The following is a 27134-nucleotide window of genomic DNA, read 5'->3' as shown; positions in this document are numbered from 1 at the left end:
CACAGGCACTCAACACCATCAGCCACACAACTTCCACGCACAAAACACCACACACCACTACATATCACCACACTTATCACCATACACACCACCCCACACATCACCTACACCACCCCATGGCACGGCAAAGACACCCCAGGTTCTCGGAGGAGGAGCTCAGGGTCATGGTGGAGGAAATCGTCCGGGTAGAGCCACAGCTATTTGGAGCACAGGTGCAGCACACCTCAATTGCAAGGAGGATGGAGCTCTGGAGAAGAATAGTCAACAGGGTAAACGCAGTGGGACAACACCCAAGAAATCGGGACGACATCAGGAAGAGGTGGAACGACCTACAGGGGAAGGTGCGTTCCGTGGTTTCAAGACACCACCTGGCGGTTCAGCGGACTGGCGACGGACCCCCACCACCTCCCCCACAACTAACAACATGGGAGGAGCAGGTATTGGCAATTCTGCATCCTGAGGGCCTCGCAGGAGTCGGTGGAGGAATGGACTCTGGTAAGTCAAAGCTTTACTAATATATCCCCCACCCTTCCTGCATGCCATCACACACTCCTACCCGTACCCTCACCACTCCACCAACTCACATATACCCCACTATCACAAACCACCCATCCCAACACCAAGCCCTGCATGCAACCCCAACGCATGGGCACCCATCACTAAAGCATGCCCACTGCACATACCCATACAACCCCCCAAACCATCATCACACAAGTCCCCACATAGGAATGCAAGCACTGGGGTACACCGGTCACCCACCCATTGCCCACCATGACACACACAGATGCAATAATTAAGCTTTTACACCCCTGCAGGACCACTACCCAACGTCACCAGACAGGAGGGTCCAGACATCTCCACCCCATCATCAGAAGAGGCCCACAGTGATGACAGCAGCTCTGTCCAACTGGATCCAGATGACCAGCCCGGACCATCGTGGGCCTCGGGACAGTCGGTTCCCCTCGCACAGGCACAGGCCACCACAGACCTTCCACCCTCTGGTAACACCAGCACAGCACCCACCCAGCAGGCCTATACCTCCGTACCCAGGACACGTCAATCAGCAGTGTGTCCACCACTACAGGGAACCCAGGATAACCCACCACCCCAACAACAACAGGGACCTGGGGGCAGTGGCAGTGGGCACACGGTCCAGGGGACGGAGGCCCAGGAACACAGGGGAACTGGGAGGGCTGCAGTGCAACAGGGGGCGGACAGGGCAAGGGAACCCACTCTCCACGAGGCCCTCTCCTCCATTATGGGAGCATACCACCACTCCCAGGAAACGATTTCAACGGTCCTGGCCAAGTTTCAGGAGACCCAGCGCATGCAGGAGGAACAGTATCTGGGGTTCAGGGAGGAACTCTGAACCATCAGCTCCGCCCTGGGCACCATCGTAGGGGTGCTGAAGGAAATACTAAACACCAGGAGGGACACTGTGGCACTCCAAGGGGACCCTGACACTAGCATGGACGATGAACTGCCCACCACCTCCGCCGGCGCTAGTGGACAGGAGGCACCGCCACAGGACCACAACACCAGCACCCCACCCCCTGCAGATGGAGAACCACCCCGCAAGCGGTCCCTGAGATCCAGGAACAAGACAGAGCACGATGCCAAGACCCCCGCCAAGAAATGAGACCACCTTGATTGTCAACTTACTGTCCCACTTTGTCACCCTGTCCATATTGGAACTGCCCCAGCTCCACTTCCTATGCCCATATGGGCAATGCACCTATGAGACAAATACACTGGACTCTGCCATGGACACTCCTCCGCCATCACCCCTCACCATTTAACTTCCCCCTCCAATATTTTGCATTTAGATAAAAACACCTAAAGCACCAAGATCTGGAGTCTGTCTATGATTTTGAAATAGTGTATTTGCAATTACAGTTACAACATTTCCAGGAATTAGTAATGTCAACATACTTATGTCACACAGCTCTAGTCCATGAGGAATCTAAGCAGATGACACACGTTGGGACCCACACCTGTGAAACCGTAAGGGAAAGTGACAACTCAGTGACCATACACTGGGTGAAATCGACAGACAGGATAGAGGTAGAAGTGTAAAAGTACACGTAGTAGGCAGGAATGTATTCTCACCTGTGTTTCACTTGAAATATTGCTGGATGACTGAGTCCCTGTTGTCAATATCTTCTTCCTCTGCTTCCTCCTCATCATTGTCCACAGGCTCCACAGCTGCCACAACACCGCCATCTGGACCATCCTCCTGCAAAAAAGGCACCTGTCGTCGCAAAGCCAAATTATGAAGCATACAGCAGGCCACGATGATCTGACACACCTTCTTTGGTGAGTAGAATAGGGATCCACCTGTCATGGAGGCACCTGAACCTCGCCTTCAGGAGGCCGAACGTGCGTTCGATCACCCTCCTGGTCCGCCCATGGGCCTCATTGTAGCGTTCCTCTGCCCTGGGATTCCTCACTGGGGTCAGTAGCCATGACAGGTTGGGGTAACCAGAGTCCCCTAATAGCCACACCCGGTGCCTCTGTAGTAGACCCATCACATAAGGGATGCTGCTATTCCGCAGGATGTAGGCGTCATGCACTGAACCAGGGAACATGGCATTCACATGGGAGATGTACTGGTCTGCCAAACATACCATCTGTACATTCATGAAATTATAACTCTTCCGGTTTCTGTACACCTGTTCACTCCTTTGGGGGGGGACCAAAGCCACATGGGTCGCATAAATGGCACCTATGATGTTGGGGATATGTCCATGGGCATAAAAGTCCCCTTTCACTGTATGCAAATCCTCCACCTGAGGGAAAACGATGTAGCTCCGCATGTGTTTCAGAAGGGCAGACAACACTCTGGACAACACGTTGGAAAACATAGGCTGGGACATCCCTGATGCTGTGGCCACTGTTGTTTGAAAAGACCCACTTGCAAGGAAATGTAGCACTGATAGCACATGCACTTGAGGGGGGATTCCTGTGGGATGGCGGATTGCTGACATCAGGTCTGGCTCCAACTGGCTACACAGTTCCTGGATTGTGGCACGGTCAAACCTGTAGGTGATGATCAAATGTCTTTCCTTCATTGTCGACAGGTCCACCAGCGGTCGGTACACTGGAGGATTCCGCCATCTCCTCACAGGTCCCAGCAGAGACGGTGCCTATGAAGGACAACAGCGAGCACAGAGTCAAACAACTCAGAGGTATGTACCCACAGTCTACACAGAACACCAATCATACACAAAATGGGGCCTGTATGTGTGTTGAGAGTAGGCCTAGGTATGTGTGATGCAGTTGGTAATTAGGCCATGTGGGCCCCTGAAATGGCTGACCTCTAAAGCGGGACAATGGGATGTGAGGTAACTACGCTGGCGTTGTACCCCGCCGCGGTAGGTGGGCGAAGACCGCGGCGCAATGCTGCATTGGTTAACATTGGACCCTATGGGTCCCAGGAGCCAATGACGATGTACGCCGGCGGTGATGGTACACACCACTGCGGACGTGACTGCCATTTTCTAACTGTTTAATCACTCAATACCTGATCTTCGACAGGAGGGGACCTACACTGCAAGTGCTGCTGTGACCTCGGTCTGGAAGAGACAATGACTCATGCGTCTGGAGAAAGGGCCCCTGCCTTCACTGCAGAGGAGTTGGAGAAGCTCGTTGAGGGGGTCCTCCCCCAGTACATGCTACTCTACGGTCCTCCAAACCAACAGGTAAGTACACACTTGACCATCAGGCGGTCATAATCCCCAGGGCAGCCCTGCCCTGGGGATTGAGAGTCCCCAACTGCCAGCCTGTCCATGGCGGTAAACACCGCCATGGAAAGGCTGGCGGTAAGGGGGACTCGGGTGCCCCTGGGGTCCCCTGCACTGCCCATACACTTGGCATAAGCAGTGCAGGGGCCCCCAGGCACAACCCCATCGTGCATTTCACTGCCCGAACTTCGGGCAGTGAAATGTGCGACGGGTGCTACTGCACCCGCTGCACATCAACATTGCCCCTGGCTCTATTATGAGCCGGCTGCAATGTTGATGTGACTTTTCCGCTGGGCCATTGGACGGAAACGCTATTTCCGTCCAATGGCCCAGCGGCAATGTCAAAATAGGGAGCCAACAGTACCGCCAGCGCTGGCAGTATTGTGGCACCCGTGGCTTCGGCGATCTTCTTGCAAGACCGCCGAAGTCGTAATGAGGGCCTAAGTTACTTACCTGTAACTGTAGTTCTCCAGTACTGGAATCTTTCATAGATTCACATGCAACCCACCCACCTCCCCTGAGAAGCTCACCTTTTTCTCCCTCAGTAAAGTTCTTCTTCTAAGCACTAGTGCTTGAAATTCTGAGGGACTGGAGCTTCTATCAGGAAGGTTCTACAGGGTGGTGGCTCCTGATTGGTTGACTGTTATGTTTAGTCCTTTTTTTAAATAATGACTATGATATGGTACAAAACTGAAAGGCCTAAGGCCTCTATGGTTATGTCTATGTCTATGTTGACACTACTTTTTTAAGGTACCAGGGACTCCCATCTTAACAACGGGGAATGATTCAAGCATGTGAATCTATGAAAGATTCCAATATTGGAGAACTACAGTTACAGGTAAGTAACTTATTTCCCTCTTGGCATAGGGTCTCCCCTAAATCCTGAAATCATGTCTAAACTATCCGATCCTCAGTTTTATTTAAATAGGTGTTCTCTAAGAATTCAACTCTGTACTTTAGAGGTTAAAGTTCAGAGAGCTTCAAAGATTCTGTAAACCTTAACAGAGAAAGATGTGTTTTTCAATTGCTATAGAAATCAAACAGAACAGTTTCAACCGAGCATCTTTTGTAGATGTCAAAGGGAAGCAACAGACTTTCTCAGAAGAGTTCTGCATGACCTCTGTCATCTCTGTGGCTAGCTGACAACCAGCAAAACTGGTTCCCAGGAGCAAACCAGACATCAAACCCCATTGATGCAATAAGGCACCCTCTCACTCAGCTCGTTTTGGTGAAACAAAAAAAACATACTTCATCCAAATTTCAACAGACACCCTTTGGGTATTCATTTGTAAACTCAACGTCAACTACTTCTGCAACTCTGTAACATATCGTAGGAATGACCGCTGGACGATCTAACCTTCATTTTATTCTCAGTTTGTAATAAAAAGTAACAGTTTTCTATATTTAACCTCAAGAACATTTATGTAATCAAATACCTGTGAGTACACAATTACACTAAGATTAGCATTTCGTCAGTGTACCTCTGTACAACTATTTAAGTTTAAGTCGTGTACTATAATGAAGAATCCTGGGATAGAAAGGACTGCCAACGATTTCTAGTTGTTAGATTTTTCCTTCGTCGTAGTTGGTGGTTAAATGTACATCAGTAATTGCTAAATACAATCTCACAGTCAAAGTGTCAACACATTATTTCATTGATAAATGCAAAGACCTGGAAAATCACTAAGGCATGCAATTGTAGAACTAGAAAAAGGGCCTAAAAGAAGAGCCTGATCTAGAGCATTTTATCCAAAGCATATTTACTGCTATTTTGCATGATCTTTAAGTACAAAAAACCCTCATTTGTTAGTAGTGCAAACCCTGCTTAAGACTCCCATCCTCAACCCAACCACCAATACTGTGTCTAAGACACGCTCTTTGGAGGATAAAAAAAATACTCTCAGAAGCAAGCTAGTTCACAAAATATGGTTATGTTCAATCATTGTAAAACCCAGTAATTTAAAGGCCTTTCATGGGTATAGTCTACATTAGAGGAAATGATTCAAGCTCACTCAGAATGATTGTAGCCGTAAAAGCTGTCTAAGTGTGTTCCGTTACTTGCTTATGCGTTAAAGGGGAATGGAAAGTTTAATCCTTTAACACCTTGAATGAAGGTGCTGAATCTTCCATTTTGCAAAAATGATGATGAAACTCACCTGGACAGGCTCGGATTGATTACTTGGCCTTTACAACCTCAGTTCAGGAAAACTAAACTCACTTGCAGCTGTAGTGGTATCAGGAGCGTAACACAAGCCCCGCAGCCCATGCGGAAAGAGGGCAGCTCTTCAGAGGGCCCCCAATCCTTCAAGGTGCCCCTATTCAGGCCAAAGCCTATGAATAATTGTGCGTATTGGAGACTTGGGTGGCCCCTTATCACATTTTGGTGGGGATCCCCATCATTTCATGTTATGCTACAGAGTGGTATAGTGTAGAGATTAATGTGATATGAAAACCCACTTAACCGAGCATAAACACCATTCCATAGGTTCTAAAATAAAGAAGTGGCTTATTATGTCAAATAACATAGTAAACCATTTACTTAGTGGAGTGTTGTCTTGATGACCTGTTGAATGTTCAAGTGTAAGGGATTATTGGTGGGGTGTGGAAGCTAGAGGGAGTCAGCATAGATCTTGTATCTCAAGTCCTCTGACCTGGATAACTGAGGAATTGGGATATAAGATCATTAGCCCTGACACGCGTGCCATTCAGTTTGTTTCAGGAAGATAGAGAGAAAAAAGTAAAGACTAACACTTGTTTTCTCCCCTTGTACTGCTGTATTATTACTCTTGATTAGAGGACATTTTGGAAGATGTAATTCAGACAAGAGACTTGCTTTTGGATATGTGTTTAATTCATAAGCTTCAGCGTTTATTTTGAGCAATGCATAAAATTAGTTCTTGAACAATCCCAGAGACTCAAAGTGACCAGCAGTACCTTTCCCAGCTATAAAGAGAAGGTATGTTTAACTCTTCATTTTAGAATGATTTGAATATTTTTTTCATTTTGAAGATGTTAGTTCCCTTGTTGCCCCTGTGATCAAAGAACATGTCATGGCACACCCTTTGTTATAATTGACTTTAGGAATTAATTCTATGTAATTTCCTTCAATGAAATAAGTCATTTGGCGCTACATCTTTTGACTCCTTTGCGAGAGTGTGTGAAACGTGAGTGAAGCTTTACCCAGTGGTTTTGGAACATTGAAACCACTGAAAACAAATGAGTAACAACAAATCACAGTAGAAGGGTAAGGTGGGATCTGAAGTAGTATGTGGTAAGCAAAAATGAAGCAAAGTTAATGTGCCTAATTCTTATGATAAATGTTAACGCCTCTGTTACGTGTCCCACAGAAAACCTCATTATTACTGTTCATCACATAACCAGGGGTCCTAATAAATCCAGAGGCGTGCATAACAAACACTGTGAGCTTTTGAATATAATATGATGCAAATCAGGCTTACCATGGTAATTTCTGTATGTTGTTCCCAATATTAAATATGGAAACTTCGCCCTCTAGCAGCAGGTGTAACGTCCAGGTGGGATACCAGTGAGCAGCATTGTTCACACTAAACTCATAATTTCAACTGCCGCAGCAACTCATGTTACAGGCCCTATCCCAATTTGCAGTTCATTGTTAATGGGGGGCTTAATGCCAGAGAACTGCCCTCTACAACAAGTAAGTTCAAGTGGCACTATCCTAGTTACGACCTTCATCAGCCAGCAAGAACCTCCTGATCATCTCAAAGCCCATGTGTAGAAAGCTGGCTCTGTGTATACCATACCAAAATAAGGTGTAGTGTGCACAGAGTACAGTGGATCCTTACAGGCTTTATAGGGACTAAAGTAGATAATACTAATGCTCTCTTTTGTGGTAGTGTGGTTGAGCAGTTAGCCTTATCAGAGGGTAGTGCTAAGCATTTGTTGTACACACACAGTCAATAAATGAGGCACACACTCAATGACTAACTCCAGGCCAATGTTTTATGCATCAAAAAATATACTTTGTTGCTTTATTTCTAGAACCAACAGAATCTTCGTTGCAGGTAAGTACAGATTCAAGAATGTATCACTTTCTAAAATGCACTTTTTTTATAATCCACAGATAAATCAGTTTACAGGTAAGTAGTACTTTTCAGTTTCAAAAGTGGACACTGCAATTTCTCATAAAAAACAAAGCAGTCCTAGGGGAGGAAAAGTAACAACACAATTTCCAGGTAAGTACTTGACTTACAATCCCAGTCTTTAGGGGTTAAGGTGTCCAAATGGCAAAGTTTAGGATAACAACAAGGGTGCACCACACGCAACATGGGGCTGGCCGGGTGCAGAGGTCAAAGTTGGTGTTGGGCACCCTATGGAATCCTATAGAGAAAGGGGGCACTCAGAAAGAAACAGCTTGTAGGTAAGTACCCGCTACTTTGTGATACAGACTTGGGGGGTTTAGATCAGCACCAGGAGGGCCAGGGTGCCAACACAGCATCGGGCACCCAGTGAAAGAACCCCGGGGGTCACAAAGCTGCTGCAGGTATTGTCCAAGAAGTCAACTGAAGAAAACCAACTGCTGGACAGGTAAGTAGAGGGCCCACTGGATGTTGCTGGACCATAGGCTGAGTTCCCCAAGGCCAGGGGGCTGTGTGTGCAGGGGTACCTTTAGGCATCAGGAAATCTTCACCATAGCCGGTCACGGTCAGCGGGGTCCTCTGGATTTAGGCTGCAGGCATCATCGTGTTGGTCAGGAGAGGTCAACCCATGGTGGCCTCGAGTTCGGAATCGCCTGGGTATCTTCTCTGGACGGGTGGGCCACCTGGACACAGACCGGGGGCATCAGGTGCAGAGTGGGCAGATTCTGCGGATCCAGGTGGTTTTGGAGACCTTCTTGGAAGTTTCTTGGTGGACAGGGCCGCTGTCCTCTGGAGATCTTGGTCCTTGGGTAGGCAGGCAGTCCTCTGGGGGTTTGTAGAGGTTGCTGGTCCTGCAGGACGAGTCGTCGTCTTGTAGCAGAATTCTTGAAGCTGCAGATAGGCTGGTAGGGATGGGGCTAAGTCAATTGTTGTCTGGAGTATTCTATGCTTGTGCGGCTCTTCAGTCCTTTTTCTTGTCAGGTTGGCAGGAATCTGAAGAGCAAGGTTCAGGGTGCCTCTAAATTCTAGATTTAGGGGCATTACAGGGGTCAGAGGGCAGTAGCCAATGTCTACTGTCCCTGAGGGTGGCTACACGCTTCCTGTGCCCACTCCCTTTGGTGGGGGGGCACATTCCTAAACCTATTGGTTAACACTCTCCAAAGTAAGATGGAGGATTCTGCCAGGATTGGTTCACCTCAGCTTTGAGCACCCTAGGGGTGGTCCGAGCTGGGGTGGACACTTCTCTTGGTGTTTACTAATTTTCCCACTGGACCTGCTGCCAAATTTGGGGCCTGGCATGGGGGGGCAGGCATCTTCACTAGCTTCAGTGTCTTAGGGCAGTGTAACAGGAGGCAGGAGCCTTTGAGGTGTTGCAGTTCCAGTAGGAGGTGCGTAGCATCTCCACCCAGAGCAGGCTTTGTTCCTTACCCCAAAGAGCATAAAACTCTCATCCTGTGGGATCGGAAACTTGTCTGTTAGTTAAAGGCTGGCACTGACCAGTCAGCCCTACACTAGAGGATTGGGTAAAAAACAGGGTCATCTCTAAGATGCTCTGTGTATGCATTTTCATTAAATCCAACACTGGCACCAGTGTGGGTTTATTGAGCTGAGAAGTTTGATACCAAACTTCCTAGTCTTCAGTGAAGCCATTGCGGAGCTGTGGAGTTCAGGACAAACTCCCAGCCCATGTATTCAATATGGCCACACTGCACGTACATTGTCTAAGAATTAATTTGTACACTGTAGGGGCATATTGCTCATGCAGCTAGGTCCTCACCTGTGGTATAATAACCCCTGCCTTAGAGCTGCAAGGCCTGCTAGAGGGATGACCTATCTATACCACAGGCATTGGTTTGTGGGCATGGCACCCAGAAAGGGTGACCTTTTTCCCCCCACCAGCACTGACAAGCTGCAATTGCAGTGTGTTTATGTTTGGTGAGGGGTTCCTTAGAGGGGCACAATACATGCTGCAGCCCTTAGGGACACTGCCTGACCACAGTGCCCTTGGCCCTTTTACAAGGGACCCAGCTGTGTGCCAGGGGTGCCAAGTGTGGAAGCAATGGTACAGTTTAGGGGAAAAAAACAGGTGCTGAGGCCTGGTTAGCAGGATCCCAGCACAAACTCAGTCAAGTTAGCATCAGATATCAGGTAGAAAGTGCCTTTTTGCCTGATATCTGATGCTAACTTCACTGAGTGTGTGCTGGGATCCTGCTAACCAGGCCCCAGCACCTGTGTTCTGGGGGTGGGGTGTAACCATGCCAAAAGGGGCACTTTCCTCCACCATGTACAAAAGGCAGGTACTTTTCATCTTTTACACTAAGCTTCGGAAATCATCTCTTCTCACACATCTACCATGCTCTTACATTGATGATTTTCAGGACAGCCCTTAAATCATTTTCCTTTCCCCTTAGCCCCTCCCTACACATATAACTTTAATCTCTGATTCGTCTTTTTGCAAGGTGATCCTCTGCCCTGCTGCCCCAAATACCAATTGGAACTAGATGATCTCTTCACAGATTGCAGCTCTGCGAAAATGTAATCATGCAACATAAACTCCTACTCTGATGTCACAAAGCTCAGTTTAGCTTGTGCATCAGCCTAGATTTCCTTTTATGTATTTGTAAATTGTAACACAGCATCTGCAATGCTGCTTCAGTGCCTTGAGAAATGCGTTTGAAGGTACACTATACAAAACAAAGTGAACGAACATCAGTGTGTTTATGGTTATATGTCACCCTGCACACTGGATCTGCAAACGTTTCCCCAGCAAAAGCTCCCCAATGCCGCCAGGTAGCCCCAAACGGCAATAATGCAACTTTATACAACTCAAATGTGACATCATCATGGCGTGTCAGGCTCCTATTGACGCACTGGTGTCACTTCCAAAATACTTCCATGCCTTATATGGCATGCAGGGAGTAAAAGGCATGTTTGCATACCTTCAAACCTTTATAATGATGATTCCAACTCAACACTAAAGGCTGGCAAAGCATCCATCATTGCATGTCTGAAACTCAAGTCAACTATGTTTCCCTAAGGTATGCATAGAAGATCAAGTGGCCACTTGGCAAATAATAGCCACTTCGAGTTTTTGGTCTGGTATCTGGATCTGCTCTTTGATTACATACTGTCGAAGACTAACAATCACAAAACGTGTTCTCATTCCCTAAACACAAGAAGTAACATAACATAAACTCCTGTTTAATTCACGTTATCCACATAGCTGTGGGCCAATAGAAATATTCAGTTGCAAATAGTTTTGATTCTACACAACCAAGTGTGACTTGAGCCTCTGGATTAAATTGCCTGAGATTGCATCCACAGAGATGGTAAAATGACAGAATGAGTTGATAATAAATTAGAATTGTGTAGAAATGTGTAACTCTCTAAATTGATTTTGCTGTCATGGAGCAGATGTTTTAGTACGTGCTTGTCACAATCCTATTTAGGTAGAATGCATTTACTTTTAATGGCTGTATCCTTATACTCATGTTCATTATGAGAGTTAAAAATAAAGTATTCCCAACAAACATTTAGAAATTAAATATGGTAGTCATTCAACCAGTGGGCACACATCTCAGCTCAGTTTTTAGCGATATCTTCTCATTTTCTTTTATCTCTTTGCCCACAGAACAGAGACCCATTTCTGCATTACATTCTGCAACAATATCTTCAATGTAGGATAACAATAGCCCTCAGATCCATCGTTCACTGAACAGTTCTTTGCTTTTTGATGCTTAATTCTTCCAGAGCTGAAACGCTGCACCTCTTGTCAGGCACACTCTGCCTCATCAGTCTGACTATTTCAATCTCCTTTTCGTCAAACACACTCTCACACTATTTCCCTGTGCCACGGGAAATCCAACTATATTGTGACTGTTTCATGATGGTGCCACTCTTCATCACATCCAGCGCTACTTCTGCCGTTATCCAACTACTGAACAAGCTACTGAAGTAGCTTACAAATTGGCCTTGTGTACTGGTTAACACGCCAAGACATGCACACAGTTATTTTACTGTCGGCAGGTTAGCTAGCTGTATGTTAATTTTAGAGCACTTTTTAGAATTTGGTATAAGACACCTCACCTCCACTAACCAAGATAAATATTTCTTCTATTCTACATAAGTGTTCTGCTCCAGGATCATCAATTCCCTTTCTATACCCAAACCACCCTCAGCCCGGTCTAACTTCAACTCCTTTTGATTACTAGCAAAACTCTATAGAGGTGCCCTCACAAGTGCACTTTAAATATATTATTCATGTCCATCATAAAGGACTCACCTCAATGATGAATCAACACTTTGTCCCTGCTACTACACTGCCTTGTCTCCCTCAGTCGGTCACCCCATTCAGGTGGAATTCTGTTTGTAAAACAGAATTTTAAGTGTAATGAAATGTTGTTGTTTTACCTTAGCCATCACAAATATTTCTCGGCATTCTTCATAGCCATTCTGCTGTCTGTAATCTTAAGTACCTCTTTCATACTGTGTGGCAGCATTTCTGGTGCATGTGGTCCTTGGAACCAGCCAAGAACCTATCAGGAACGTGAGCCCAAAATAGAATCATTTATATATCTATAAATAAATACATCCTTTTTATGTCAATCATATTCTCTAAATCTAAGCTTCACAAGTCTCCAGAATCTAATAGTCTAAGTTTTAAGGTTGGACATGTTATCAGTCTGTGTTGCAGAATTCCCTCTTCGCTAACCTCAAGGACGTTGCAAACCTTCTGAAAGACGTTTAAATGGTCCTCTTCCAAAGACGTTAGTCTCAGAACCCCATGTATTCATAATGCATGCTCTTATGCAAATCTTGCCCATTTTTTGTATAATTGATCTGTCTTCTGCTCCCTTCTGGTTTGTCTTCTGAAGCCGCAGCAGCGCCCGTTGGGGCTGCATAAAACCTTAATACAATACTTTGCGAATCAGCAACCCCTTCTCTATATTTATTTGTTTATGATTTATAGTAACTGGTTTGTGTTGAAAAGCTAAATGCCATTGAACACTGCTTTTCTTATTATTTTAAATTTTCAGGCACAGAAATCTGGCACAGGTGGAGACACTCAAGCTGCAGAAGACCTTTTGCTTATCAATAAGCCCCTGGTGGACCTAATTAGCCTCCTAGTTCAACTGGTAAGACCTTTATGTAAGTCTGTAAAATGTGGTTAGAATTGAAGGTGCACATTGTAGGTTTAGTTTCAATTTGGTTCAAAATAGGGAGCTTTATTGTAGAGACATTTACTTTGCTGTTGCTAAACTACTTTCACAGGTAGTGTTCTAACTCCAATTCTAATCCAGGTGAACTCGAAGTTACAATAATAAAGTACCTGCTAATAGAAGTAAAATAGAAATCCCCAGAGTGATGTGTGGATCAGCATTTTGGTAGGACTGGGGTGGGGTGGTTGATATATCTGCTTCAACGTCTTGACTGTCAGCCTGCTCAAAACTCTAAATGTTGAGAAGCTAAAGACAATATGTTGGTTATTCACTGGTAAGCCTGAAACATTGCCTAAGGGCACCCATCTCACGTGGATCAGTTCATAAACTCTGACCGAACAACACAAAAAAGAGGCAATGGCATGATGAAGCTGTGAGAGGCAACAAAACCAACTAATGTTAGAACAGAATCACAAAAGGACACGCGCATTGAAGGCAAACCTAGGCAGACAGCCTGAGGAACTGGTGATCAAAGCTACTATCTTCGAAGAGGTATCTTGGAGTAAAGATAGAGGAAATCATCAGTATTTCAATCGAAAACAAGGGGAGGAGCTTTACATGGCTAGTAGAGCAGCATTAAAGCAAAACAAGGAATACCTACTGCCAAAGAGCAACAGATTTGAGGATATTACAGGAAATGCTCAATACTGTAACCACCATGGCTCTCATTTTTTCGTCACAACAGGGGGCTGGGGAGCACACTGGATATTAGGCGGAGCCACGATTCCACATACTTACAATAATTAATTTTAATTTGACCCCATTGGCGGTCCCTATGGGACTCCACTACAAAGCCCGTACCCGCCCCGTATATATAACCTAGGATATTTGGGACTGAGTCCTCATGGATCCTCCACAAAGTTACAATGGCATGAAATATAAATTATTTTTGAAACCTAATTTCTCAAAAACTACTGAACAGATTTTACACCAAATCACAAAAATCATGCAATCTGGGTATAGCTCTAGCTTTCTGGCAAATTTGGTGAAATTCCATTCAACTGGCTTTTCTGACTAGCTGTTCATTTTTCCTGTAGAAAATGGTATAGGGAAATGTGATTTGGGACTCCTTTTTCTCGTTCCCCTACTTGTTGGATCACCCCAAAACTTTCCGGGAGTGAGCGAAGGTAAATGAGACTTTTTAATAAAAGAAAAAGTTTCATCTAGATTTGTGAAACAACGCCAAAGTTATTAGCAAACCAAAAAATCTATTTTGTGTGTGTGTGTGTATAATATGATAGAGACTTCTAGCTGCAGATTCCATACCTTAGAATTCCCTGGCGTTAGCTTCGAATCCAGAATTTTTCTGCTGAGCAGTACCCTGTGTGCGCCATCGGGTGGCATTGTTCGGATCCGCGTGCGTTGTCTGGCTCTGCGTGGCGTCACGAGCGTCATTGAAGCTGTCTGTGACATCACGGGCTTCTATATAGGAACCACCCAGGCATGCACACGTCAGTTCTTTTCCTTCTGCGCCGGTTAAGCTCAGGTCCAGATAGAGCTACCCTTTTTTCGACATTTTGTCAAAGATTTTTTCGATTGTCTGTGCAAATGACTTCAAGAGAGACTGGATTCAAACCGTGTGGCACATGTCATTGCACCATGTCGGTCCATGATCCATACCAAGTTTGTCTTTGGTGCTTTGACAAGCACCAAAACGCGAATTCGTGCTCTGACTGTCGGACCATGGCTCCGTAGGCGATGAGAGAGAGATCTCTCAAACTTCTAGCGGCCCAGCAGTCGTCTTCGGTCGGCGCGACTCCGACGAGGTCATGGCCCCGCTCAAGGAGGAGGCGCAGCACTGATCCAGGAGCCCCAAGTCATCTTCCTCGCATTCAAGGCCATTGGGGCATTCAGGTAAGAGGCACAAAAAGAAGAAGTCCAAGTGGACTTCGACTTTGCCATGCCCATCGGCCGACCAGGCGTCTAGGTAACTTCGACATTCCCAGCGCGATTCCGCGGAGCCATTGCCAGGGCCGACTCCGCATCTCCCCCCCTTTCCAGGAGCCAGAGCGAACCCTGCTCAACTAAACTAATTTTAGGAGGCTATGCGCCTTGTTTTTGAGCGGGCTGCCTCCTCGGGTGGGTGTTTGGGCCCTGCGGATTTGACGTCAGCGGACTCGGTGCCATTGGGGACCCCAGGATCCGAAAGTGGATCCGGACCGGCACCAGGTTCTCACAGTCAACCTCCACCACCAGCACGCACTAGTGTTGGTAGCCCCATCCTCATTCCGGATGATCCGGAGACAGAACGACATCGTACGACGCCGATTCAGACTTCGACGGCACCGATTAGGCCCAGATCAGTGCCTGAGGCTTATTTAGAACATTCAGGAACAGGTACATGCCCTGTGTGAACAGGCAATCCAGCTAGGAGTAGGAACTAGAGTAGAAAGAGTATTGTTGTGTTTGGTTGCACTTTCTCCAGTGGATTTCAGGTTGTATGCTTCTGTAAAATGTTTCAGGCTGCTACATCCCCCAGTTGTATGCTGCATGAGGCGTTTAACGGACTCATCAATTACTAAATAAGTCACCCCCCAAAATCAGCTGCGAATCTGGGAGCTGCAGGAGAACGTTCCCCAAGTCCATCAGTCCCACAGACTCAAGTCGGGGTGTAAAATATATCAATCCGATTATCACCTGCAATCCGTTCCATCTACCAACACTAGGCAGTATCGCCCTTGGTCATCCCCAATCAACCGCATCACTTCAAGTGGGAAGACTTGTTTTAGCAGTATGGCAACCCATCTAGATCCATTAGTATATCCTGCGTGAGCCACCCAGGCGATATCCTCCCTTTTCAGCATTTTACATCTACTTCCCATCAAGTGTGTCTCCCGATGAAGCTTCCGGTCTGGGGCCTAGCGCCAAAGATATGGATATACCAATCCCCTTTTGATCTTATAGCCCAGTCAATTAACATTCTAAAAGAGGATCAAAATGCACCCCTCCCTCAGGTCTTCAGAGCCATCTGCCACCTACCACTGACTATTGGTGTGCCACTGTGCACATGCCCTGCCAGAGGATTATAGAGCCCATATCTGATAGAGACTTCTAGCTGCAGATTCCTTACCTTTAAACTTTCCCCGGGAGTCCGACTGGATCCAGAAACTTTTTGTGAGCAGTACCCCTGCATGTCTGTAGGTAGCATCGATCGGTGTCTGGTGGCTGCGGAGGCCCCATCGTAAGTGACGTGCACAGGGCCTATCTATGCACCAGTCCCACGCGTTGATGTCAGTTCTTTTCTTTCTGCGCCAGTTGGCACAGATCCGGTAAGAGCTACTGCTTCAGTCACTATTACCTGAGCTTTTTTCAACTTTTGTCAAAGCTTTTTTCAGAGTTTTTCTTTTTGGTGTCACAGCACTGTCACTGTGGAAGGGGAACCTAAAGCCCTGCGGCACCTGTCACGGCCTGATGTTGGTTATTGACCTCACCTTGTTTGTCGTTGGTGCCTTGAGTGCGACCATAACATTAAAACCTGTGTCGACTGCTGTGCCATGAACCCGATGGCTTTGAGGGAGCAGACACTAAACCTTTGTTGATTTGATGCTAGACACTGCAACGGTCTTCATTCTGGTCTGCAGGAAGGGTTCTGGATCGATCACGGAGTCATCAGGCCACTCGAGTAAGTCCCACTGCAAGAAGAAGAGCAAGAAGTTGAAGAGGTCTTTGACTTCTCCATTTCCATCATTGTCATCCGAGCATCATCATTTGAGGTCTTGCTTGTGGTTGAGCCAGGGCCTGGCCAGCTCAGTGCCTCCCCGAGTTCCAGGTGACCCCCACCCAACTCCGAGAGTTTTATGAGGCCATGCACCTCATGCTTGGCAAGCTCATTCTCTCCCGCACGCCCCAGGGCCCCTCAGGCTCGGGAGGTGCCCCTACTGGTTCTCCACCCAGGGCTCCGGCAGCAGTTGGGCCCCTTGGATCAACTGATGAATGCAGACCAGCAGCGGTCGTACCACCTCGACCTTCCCGGTGCTGACCCCAATGCTGACACTCCCAGTGGAGCTGGCATCCTCCCGCGGCTTCATCCCCATTCGCTGCCTCAGGTGCCAACTGGAGTAATGCCTCCCAAGTCGGATCTTGAGCCCTATTCGTATGGTCTTGGACTCTGGGAGGAAGGAGAGGGGTCACTGAACCCCAAAGAATACCACTCTGTAGATCCCATCTTGGGCTGGTGTAAGCACCTGGTGGACACAAGCGGACTGGATTCTTCTCAAGATACTGGTATGGTCTCTCCTCTGACTGTTGCTACGGAGGATGGAGACTCATTTGCAGCACCAGAGGGGCTCCTGAGGTCCTTGACCTTCAGCTGCCCTCATTGGTAATCAAGACTAATGTCTGACTGAGGTGCTTCAGCTGAGAGTCACCCCCCTCAGAACAGATTTTCCCATTTAACAAGGCCCTCACAAAAATCCTGCTAGGGTCTTGGTCCCACAGGGACTCCGGTGAACAGGACGATTGCCGACCACCCCACCCCAGGGGGACTTCAGTTTCCTCACCCAACAACTTAGCTCAGAGAGCTTATTGGTCCAAGCCTTAATCTCCCATGTATATCCTGGCACATTCCCTACCATCCCACTGGCCAAGGAATCCAAGAGGTTAGATACTTTAGGAAAAATAATGTTTTCTTCCACCAGCTTGGCAATGTGGGCCATGAACACTGCTTGTCTTTTTGGGTTGCCACTCCCACGTGCTGTGGTATACGGTTCCACACTGGTGCTGCCAGCGATCCAGGAGGAGCCCCGGGCTTTACTCTCCCAAGCTATTGCTGATGGGAGAGATGCAGCCAAGTTCACGATTCGATATGGACTGGACACCACCGTCATGCCGGGCAGAGTGTTTCATCGTTGGTGACCTTACAATGCCATGCTTGATTGAGGACAAATGACTTTTCAGGGGATGTCCAACCATCGCCTTTGAACACACCCCTTGATGGTACCCATCTCTTCTGAGACATGACAGACTCTTCTCTGGAGCTCTTTAAGTATAGAAGGGCTATGGCAGGTCCTTGGGCCACGCCGTGGCCCCTCTCCAGCCCCAGTACACCTTTCTCTCCTTTTGTGGTCCCAGATAGGGCTTCCAACTGCATCTCCACTCACCCAGCCACCAAGCTTCCCAGCCTCTGCGTGCCTGAGGACACGGTAGCCACAGACCTGTGGGTCAGGCAGCCAGAGGTTGGGTCAGTCCACCACTCTCCTGGCAGCTACAGCCTATAAGCCCCTTTAATTTGCCCTTATTCCATGATGGGCACCCAGTGGGAGGCAGGATACGCCATCACCTACCCCACTGGTAGTCTACAACTTCTGACCAGTGGGCTCTTCAAATTGTCTAGAGGGGCTACTTCCTCCCCTTCATGACTTCCTCTCTACCCATGCCACCCACTTGCAAAAAACTAACAGAGGACTACCTTTCCCTTCTTTGCCAGGAAGTGACAGCTCTCTTGGCCAAGTTGCCCTTAGAGAGGCTGCCTACACTAGCAGTAGGTCATAGTTGGTATTTCCACTACTTTCTGGTGCCCAAGAAGGACGGATGCCTTCTTCCTATCCTAGATGTATGCCCCTCTCCTTCTTCCTCAAGAAGGAGAAATTCAGGATGCTCACTTTAGCTCAAGTCCTGTCTGCCCTGGACCCGGTAGACTGGATGGTAGCGTTAGACTTGCAGGAAGCTTCCTTCAGCATTCTCGTCCTGCCTGCCCATAGTCGTTACCTGCTGTTCAAGGTAGGGCAAAAGCACTTTCAGTTCATTGTGCTTCCCTTTGGCTTTACCATCACCCCTTGGGTGTTTAACAAGTTGATGGCAGTGGCTCCAGACTAGGGCGGACCTCCTGCACTCACTGGGGTTCACGATAACATGCCAAAGCCATACCGGACTCCCTCTCAGATGTTCCCTTTCATCAGAGCTGTTCTGGACATGATGCAGTTTGGGGCTTATTTTCCCGAATGGAAGGTCCAGGAGATTCAGGCTACGATGCTGATATTTCAGCATCTATCTTAGATTTTGGTGAGACTGACTCTGAGGCTGCTGGGTCTCATGGTCTCCTGCATCCTGCTTGTGACAAATGCCCACTGACATATGCGGGCTGTGCAGTGGGACCTGAAGTTCCAGTGGGCGTAGCATCAGAGGAATCTCTCAGACATGGTCCAGATCTTAGAGGGAACTGCAAAAGATCTGCAATGGAGGCTAACTAACCTCAATCGGGTCAGCAGCAGACCCCTCTCCTTTCCCCATCCAGATCTGACAGTTGTGACAGATGCATCACTCATGGGATTCTGTAGCCCTCTGGGAGGGGTTGAAGTCAGAGGACTCTGGTCTCCTGCAGAATCCAGATGCCACATCAACCCTACTGGAGCTCTGGGTGATCCAGCTGGCATTGAGCCCCTTTCTACCATCCATCAAGGGAAGGCTAGTGCTGGTGTTCACAGACAACACCACTATCATGTGATATTGGAACAAACAGGATGGGGTAGGGTCGTGAACCCTTAATTTCTAGACATGGATGGTACATCAGGGCATTTCCTTACTAGTTCATCACATAGAGGGCTATCTGAATGCCCAGGGAGGACAAACTCAGTCAGAGATGCCTAGCAGATCACAAATGGCATCTCTATCCAGAGGTGGTATAAGGCCGCTTTCAGGAATGGGGAGAGCCTATGTTAGATCTGTTCGCCATCGCTGAGAATGCACAGTGTCAGCAGTTCTGCGTGCTGGAATTTCCAAGGTACCTCTCTCTCTGAGAAGCTTTTTGTCTTGAGTGGAGTTCAGGCCACCTGTATGCCTTTCTGCCCCCATACCACTCCTACCCAGAGTTCTCAAAAAGATCAGGAACGACCGGGCCCAAGTCATCCTTTGTGGACTCCCGTCTAGGTTTGGAGAGTATGCCATTCCAAGCTGTTGAGCATGGCCATAGGTCCTCTGGTCAAACTGCCCCTTTGGGTTGATCTTATGTAGCAGCAGCAGCGGAGGGTTCTGTACGCAAACCTGTCAATGTTCCTTCTTCATGCTTGGAGACTGAGCAGCAACAGTTGACAGCTTTCTACCTTCCGCACGAAGTCTCCAATGTTATCTTGGTAGGCTTCTCTCTACCAAGACTGTAAACGCCTGTTGTTGAAGCAAGAGCGTGACATGGTGTGCAGAGAACCCTCTCCCAGGTTCTACCCTTTATCCTCTCTTTTGCCCAGCAGAGCTCAGATCTGGCCACTCTTAAGGGCTATCTTTCTGCCATTTCAGCCTCCTCCCAACTGCCTGATCAATTCTCCATCTTCAAATCTCCTGTTGTCAGCAGATTCTTGATACAGTTACAGTACATGTTTCAACCTTCACTCTTCATCATTCTTCAGTGGGACCTTAGTCTTGTGCTAACTGTCCTCATGTGTGCTCCTTTTGAGCCCTCTACATAATTCTCCCCTCAGAATTCTTAGCATCAAGACAGCCTTCCTTGTGGCTATAACATCTTCCTGGAGGGTCAGTGAGCTTTAGGCCTTATCAAAGCCTCCATATCAGAGCATTTACCCAGACTAGCTGGTTCTGCGAACTAGGGCCACTTTTGTACCAAACGTCATCCCCCCTTCTCATGTAGGCCAATTAACCACCTTGCCTAATTTTTACATTCCACCACATCCCTCCAAGGAAGAGGAGCAACGTCATCATCTGGACCCAAAAACAGAGTTGACATTCAACCCTTACTGCACAAAAGAGTTCTGAATAGACAACCAACTCTTTGTGGGATATGTCTTAGCAAAGAAGGGAAAGGCCGTGCAGAAACGGACCATCTCCTATTGGAACAGCTCTGCATTAAGATCTGCTATGCATTGGGGTTTGCATGCTCATTCCACCGGAGCAAAACCTGCGACCACTGCGTTACCTTGCAGAGATACAGACCTGGACATCTGTCAGGCAGTAACGTGGGCCTCGTTGCACATGTTCACAAAGCACTACTGCCTGGACAATCGGGTCCATTGGGATGGTCATTTTGCCCGTTCGGTCCAGGAGGACTTATTAGTCTAAAATCTGTCTCACAGATCCACCTGCAGGGAGGTATTGCTTTGGTATCTATTCAGAGGTAAAGGATCTGAGGCTAGAAGTCTTCGGTAATGCCTTATCTGGCAGAGAGACTGTCTAGCCGTGCCTGGTCTGCAAGCAGATTCTAGGGTCAGGACTGTTTTCTTTTTAGGGCCCTAGTGTTCCACACCACACACCATTGGTTCCATCATGCGATGAGCTGCTTGCAGGATGACATCACAGTCTCTGTAATTAAATATCCTTGTTATAATTGTTTGAGGATGGGCTGTCCAGGCTGCAGAGGGACCACCAGGGCCTTGTGTGTGCATTCTACTGAAAAGAAGTTGGAGAGCCCCTTCGGTCTGAGGTAGTTCATAATTAAGTCCTCCACAAAGAGATCAGTACTGGGGCCCTTCAACCACCCTGGCACTCCAACAATGCATAGATTATTGCAACACGATTGCCCCTCAGCGTCTTCTGCTCAGTCTTAGAGAATAGTAACATCTTTTTTTAGCTTGAAGACAGTTTACTTGAATGCCAACACATCCTGCTTTGGGTAGTGATGGTCGTCTTCGCTGATCGCACCCTGTTGCTATGGTCCACTTTTTATGAGGGACACTTCCATGGTGACACCATATATCTTGGTTTCCTAAGTGTTTTTGTATCTCATACCACCTGCAGCAGGTCCGTCAGCGTGGGTTCTGCCTGCTCGTCCCAGGTCTCTAATGAGGTGTTTTCCAGGGTACCCTGCACCACATCCTCGTACCCCTCAGGATGGCTTACAAAAGCGCACTTGTCCAATTTATCAGATTGAGCCTTTTTTACCTCTTTATCCTTTCCCATGATGGGTCTGCTAGGTATATCTGCCCGCCGGATCAAGTCGCGAACCAGCCATGGGTGTCTGGCCTCCTCTTTTGGGTTGCTGGGCTTTGTCAGTCATCCTCCTATGTTGCCAGGGAGGCAGTCAGTCTTCACAACAAGCACCGGGCTGAGTAGAGAAATGTTAACAGTAGGTCTAAGGTCCGTTGACCCGTCAGGCGCAGCAAGTAAGGAGGTCCCCAGAAAGAGTGGGGCACCATCATCTCAGTTGGAGAGGGCCCGCTTCAGTTTGACAAGTATTGCTTAGAACCGGGGTTTCTTCGCTCGTATCATCAAACCAGACCCCTGGGGCTGCGCCCATCAGTCCCACTGTCATTTGGCTCAGTGCGAGACCACGCCTACCTGTTAACACACCGTGGTGCCCTTATCCCCCAGCACTTGTCTAAGTTTGACTAGCACCCATCTCCTGTTTTCTATTGTTCGGCATACATCTTATCTAATTTTGCAAGGGAAATTGTCTGCTTGCATGATTCTAGCGTGTGAAGCTAAAGACAGAACATTCTCTTTCACTGTACATGTTAAATGTTCATCAGTTTTATGCTTCTTGTTCAGCACTTTGGTGTTAATGTGAACAGATCCCCTTGTATTCACTGTTTGATATCTCCCGGAGGCAAAGCTTCTTGTTCATTTAATAACGTCTCCAGGAGATGCATTGCTATTGCGGCTGTTGCATTTTGCCAATGAAACAAGTGCATATTTTGGTACAATTTTGGGAATGTTTGCATCTTGCTGAGATGTTCTACTGATGTTTAAAGGGGTTATGTTGTGCTATTGAATTTTATAGTGGCAGGTCCATCTTGACTCTGCGTTGCAAGCAAAAGATAGGCCTCTTATTCCACAGTTGTTGGTAGTGAAGAAATGAGGCCATCAGAGATAAAACATTGTACCTGATGCTGATGCTGGCACTGCTGTTTTTGCTTTCTAAACATTCTTTTTACAGACTACAGCAAGATGATCCCCTTGGTCTTGAGCCAGTGGGTGTATTTAGGCACCAGGGCCCTCATTACAAACCATCTCCTAATGCCGATGGGGCCAGTAAGAGCTAGCAACACAGCAGACGTTTGAGGCTGGTTGTATTTCCACAGAGCTGTTTAATTTTACATGGCGATTTCAGCTGCTAACAGCTAAAAGCAGAGGGGGCTAAAGCATCCGATGCTATGGTAGTGGACATGGTGCCAGTGGCTGGCATACATAAAGGAGAATGGCTCATGTTTTATAGCTCCGACATACATCTCTATTCGCGTTCACTTCCAGGTCACCTGATCTTCCTGACCTGGAAGTGAACATAACTGCCTTTTTTTAATCTGAGACCCTTTGTAGATATGTTGCTGGAACATAAATAGCGGAGTTCACTATATTTTTTAATAAGGACATATAAAAAAAAAAGTGAGTAAGAAAAGTGTGACGAAATATTTTGCAAACATGCAGTGTACATTAATGAGAAAATAAATTAACTGATTACAAGCGTTATAGTTTAAAGCACTGGAAATTGATACTACCATAACCGTATTAAGGGTTTTGTTATGAGCGGTTTCATTACATTCATTGGCATGTCTATCATGTTATGTAGTAAAATTTACAGAGGCTACAACCTTTTAAATTATAAACCTGCTTTGAGTATGCAGAACAAGGTTGGGGGATTTTCCCCCAAAAAAATACGATTGAGTATGCACCTGCCTATAACTAAAGCGAATAGCAGAACAGTGCAGTGTCTATCCATGACTGATACAGAGCTTGAAGATTATGACCGGTGTAACTGCATAACTTTGGAGGATTTGTAGTCAAACCACTGTGTGGAGTAGAGCTGCAACATTTATGCGCGTACCACAAAAAGATGCTAGAATCTGTTAGGTGATGGAATGTCACCCATAGATGTATTACAAGACACAGTTCAGAGACCAGGCCTGGCAATTCTGGCTGGACTGTTCCCATCAATTCTGGCTGAACTGTTCCCATCGTAAAAGGATCAAGACTAATTTGAATGTGGCTGGTTCCTGTCTGAGGTGGCATGGTGTGCAAAAAAATAAAGGACTGGTGTAGGAAGCTGGCTATCTGTGTAGTGAACCAATGTATTTGGGCACCATGTAGATAGTGCAGGCGACCCTTATCAGTTTACAGGGTTACAAATGATAATCCAAAAAGCTCTCTTTTGTGGTAGTGTGGATAAGCAGTTAAGCTTATCAGGAGGTAGTGCTAAGCTTTTGTTGGACTCATAGATGCAGTAAATGAGAGACACACTCAAGAAGGAACTCGAGACAAATTGGTAGGAAAATAAATACTTTATTTATATTATGTTTCAACATCAACATACTGTTGCATGAGTAAATACTGATGCTGTTTTGAAGAGAACAGGTAAATACTTGAAGTGTCTTTAAATCAGTAATGCAAACTTAGGGAGAAAAACACATGTATTGCATATAGACATTCAGCAGTGACGTACAGAACTAGTCTTCAGGAGTTAAGGTAAGTACAGGGCACTGTCCAAGCAGCACCAACAGGTCATCTCAGGGAACTCTGGGGTGTCCAGGTGCAGAGGTTCTTAAGACATTGGGTGTCCCTTTGGTTTCAATGGGAAATGGTCCTGGGAAAAGAAGGGATAGGTGAGGATTAGAGGGCTAGTCCGACTGAACCAGCAGGGGGCCTCAAGTCTTGTGATGCTCGGGGACGTAGGGACACTGTTGGTTCTTTTCTCCTCCATCGGGTCTGCCGGGTGCAGAGGTGCCCGAGCCATCGTGTCTTTGTCACCAGAGACAGTCGCCGTAGAGGGGATCTGCAAAAAGAGGCTGCAGGCAGCGTTGGGGAGTCCACCGCTGAGGGACTCAGGGTGGTCTTGTGTCCTGGAAGGCCTGGAGATGAAGCTTGCACCTTTGGCCCACTTCGACTCGGGCTAGGGGGCATCAGTGCAATGGTGCTGTCCGGGGTCGGTTTTAAGTGTTCCAGAGTCCTCAAGGTTCTTCTTGGGTGCCTGCAGGGTGCAGGGAAGTAGCTCTGCTACTTCACAGGAGATCCTGGTGCTTTTTAGGCAGTCCATCCAGGCTTCTATAGGCAGAGCAGGTGCAGGACGAGACGACTTGGTTGAGGCCTGCTGGCAGGGTTGGGCCAAGTCAGTAGCTGCTGGTCTGTTCTATTTTTTTTGCAACTCTTTATTGTCCTTCTTGGGTCCAGAGAATCTGTCTCATGGTGTCAGGGAGAAACCGAAGTACTGAATTTAGGACATTTAGGGGTGCGTAGGATAGTAGCCAAGGGACTATTTTCCCTTTGGGTGCCTACACGCCCTAAATGACCACTTCCTGAGGAGAAGGGGCATATTCCTACCCCAATCAGGCTACACACTAATAGACCTCTCAGATGTCCTCTGGGTGCATGTCATAATAATTCTGAGGCTGGCATCAGTCTGGATTTATTAGGACGAAGGTGTTTGATACCAAACACCGTAGTGTTCAGTGAAACCATTGTGACTGGATCACTCTTGTTGACGTGTTTCCAGCACATAACTTAAGATGGCTTCTTTGTTCACTTGCACTGTACAGCAATGGGGCTGAACATCACAGGGGCATATCTGCTTGTGCCGTTATGCCCACACATCAAATATAATGCACCATTCCTTAAGGCTTCCAGGCCTGCCACAGGGGTGACTTAAATACATTTAGATGCAGTGATAGTAACATGGCACACAATGGGTGCATCATATCGTGTTTTCACATGGCCAGCACCAGGGCACGTAGATTTCAGTGTCAACTGTGTTTATATCGTCTTAGGGGGTTCCTGAGGGTGGCTCAATACGTGCTGCATCCCTTAGGGACCCTCTCCTCTACTGGAGGCCCTTAGTACCACGGGTACCTATACAGGTAGAGGAGGGTCCCAATAGTACACTATGTTACCTGGTTTTAGGGAAAGAACACTGGCACTAGGGATCTGTTTAGCAGGGACCCAGTGCACCTTAGCCAAAAAACCTCAGTACCGGTGGGCAAAAAAATGGTGGGGGTCACCATGTCAAAAGGGGCAACTACTGGCATGTGGCCCCAAGTTATTTCCAGTGGCTGATATTAGTTCAAGCATTCCACCCATTACCTTTTTGCTTTCTAAAGAACGGGAGATCAACCACATAGTGCAGAGGGGTTGTAATATGACTGTTTGCCATGCTCTGAATTGCAAGATGGTGGATGTAGGAAGGTGGCTCTGTATAGGTTATCCTTAGTGGTTGATAGAGGCAAAATTAGATGATACTAATGCTTTATTTTGTGGTAGTGTGGTCGAGCTGTAGGCTTATCAGAGGGTAGTGTTAAGCATTTGTTGTATACACACAGGCAATAAATGAGAACATACACTCAGACAACTCCAGGCCAATAGGTTTTTATATAGAAAAATATTATTATCTTAATTCATTTTAGAACCACAAGATTCATAATTTAGGTAAGTACATAAATTGTAAGGTACTTCACATTCACATAAGTATGGAACTTTGAATTAAAACAGTAATGTACACAGTTTTGGCAACAATGGCAAACAGCTATTTTAAATATGGACACAGTGCAAGAGTCAACAGTTCCTGGGAGTATTGATTAGTTTCTCGGGTAAGTAAAGCACTTACAAGTTCAGTCTCCTGGCCATAGGCAGCCCACCATTGAGGGTTCAAGGCAACCACAAACACCCAGCACCAGCAACGCAGAGGTCAAAGTAGGGCACCTATGGAGAACAGGGGTGCTCCGGTTCCAGTCTTCTAACAGGTAAGTACCTGCGTCCTCGGGGAGTATACCAGTGGGGTTTTGTAGAGCACTGGGTGAGTCCCAAACAGGCACACAAAATACACCCTCAGTGGCACAGGGGCGGCCGGTTGCAGTGTGCAAAGGAGGCGTTGGGTTGTAGATAGGAATCAATGGAGAGATCCGGTGGTCACTCTGGCGATGCAGGTAGGGCACAGGGGGGGCTTCTCGGGCCAGCCACCCACTAGGCTAGAATGAAGGCCGCCTGCTGGTCACTTCTGCACCAGTAGTTGGTTCCTCTCTGTCCTGGGGGCTGTGGGTGCATTGCTTCTTCCAGGCGTCGTGTTCCTTTGTTACCGGTTAGTCGCGGTCAGTGGGAGCCTCTGGATCCTCTCTGCAGGCGTCGCTGTTGGGTGTGCAGGGAGGTCGCCTCAGGGTGTCCACGTCATTGGAGTCGCCTGGGGGTTTTCTCTGTGG

At 47.2% G+C, this 27134-nt stretch overlaps 1 protein-coding gene across 2 annotated transcripts in view; it reads left to right on the top strand.

Annotated features, from left to right (window-relative positions):
- ULK4 (unc-51 like kinase 4) overlaps window positions 1–27134 on the top strand; it is a 1615551-nt gene that overhangs the window by 1236026 nt on the left and 352391 nt on the right. For both annotated transcript variants that reach the window (XM_069211486.1, XM_069211487.1), the window contains exon 34: window positions 12895–12993. In XM_069211486.1, the coding sequence (XP_069067587.1) occupies window positions 12895–12993 (99 nt within the window). The remainder of the gene's footprint in view (window positions 1–12894; window positions 12994–27134) is intronic.

This window comes from Pleurodeles waltl, chromosome 10 (genome assembly GCF_031143425.1).
Source record: "Pleurodeles waltl isolate 20211129_DDA chromosome 10, aPleWal1.hap1.20221129, whole genome shotgun sequence".
NCBI classification, from domain to species: Eukaryota; Metazoa; Chordata; class Amphibia; order Caudata; family Salamandridae; genus Pleurodeles; species Pleurodeles waltl.
Note: the sequence above shows the minus strand (reverse complement) of the source record. Positions and strands in the feature narration are given on the sequence as shown.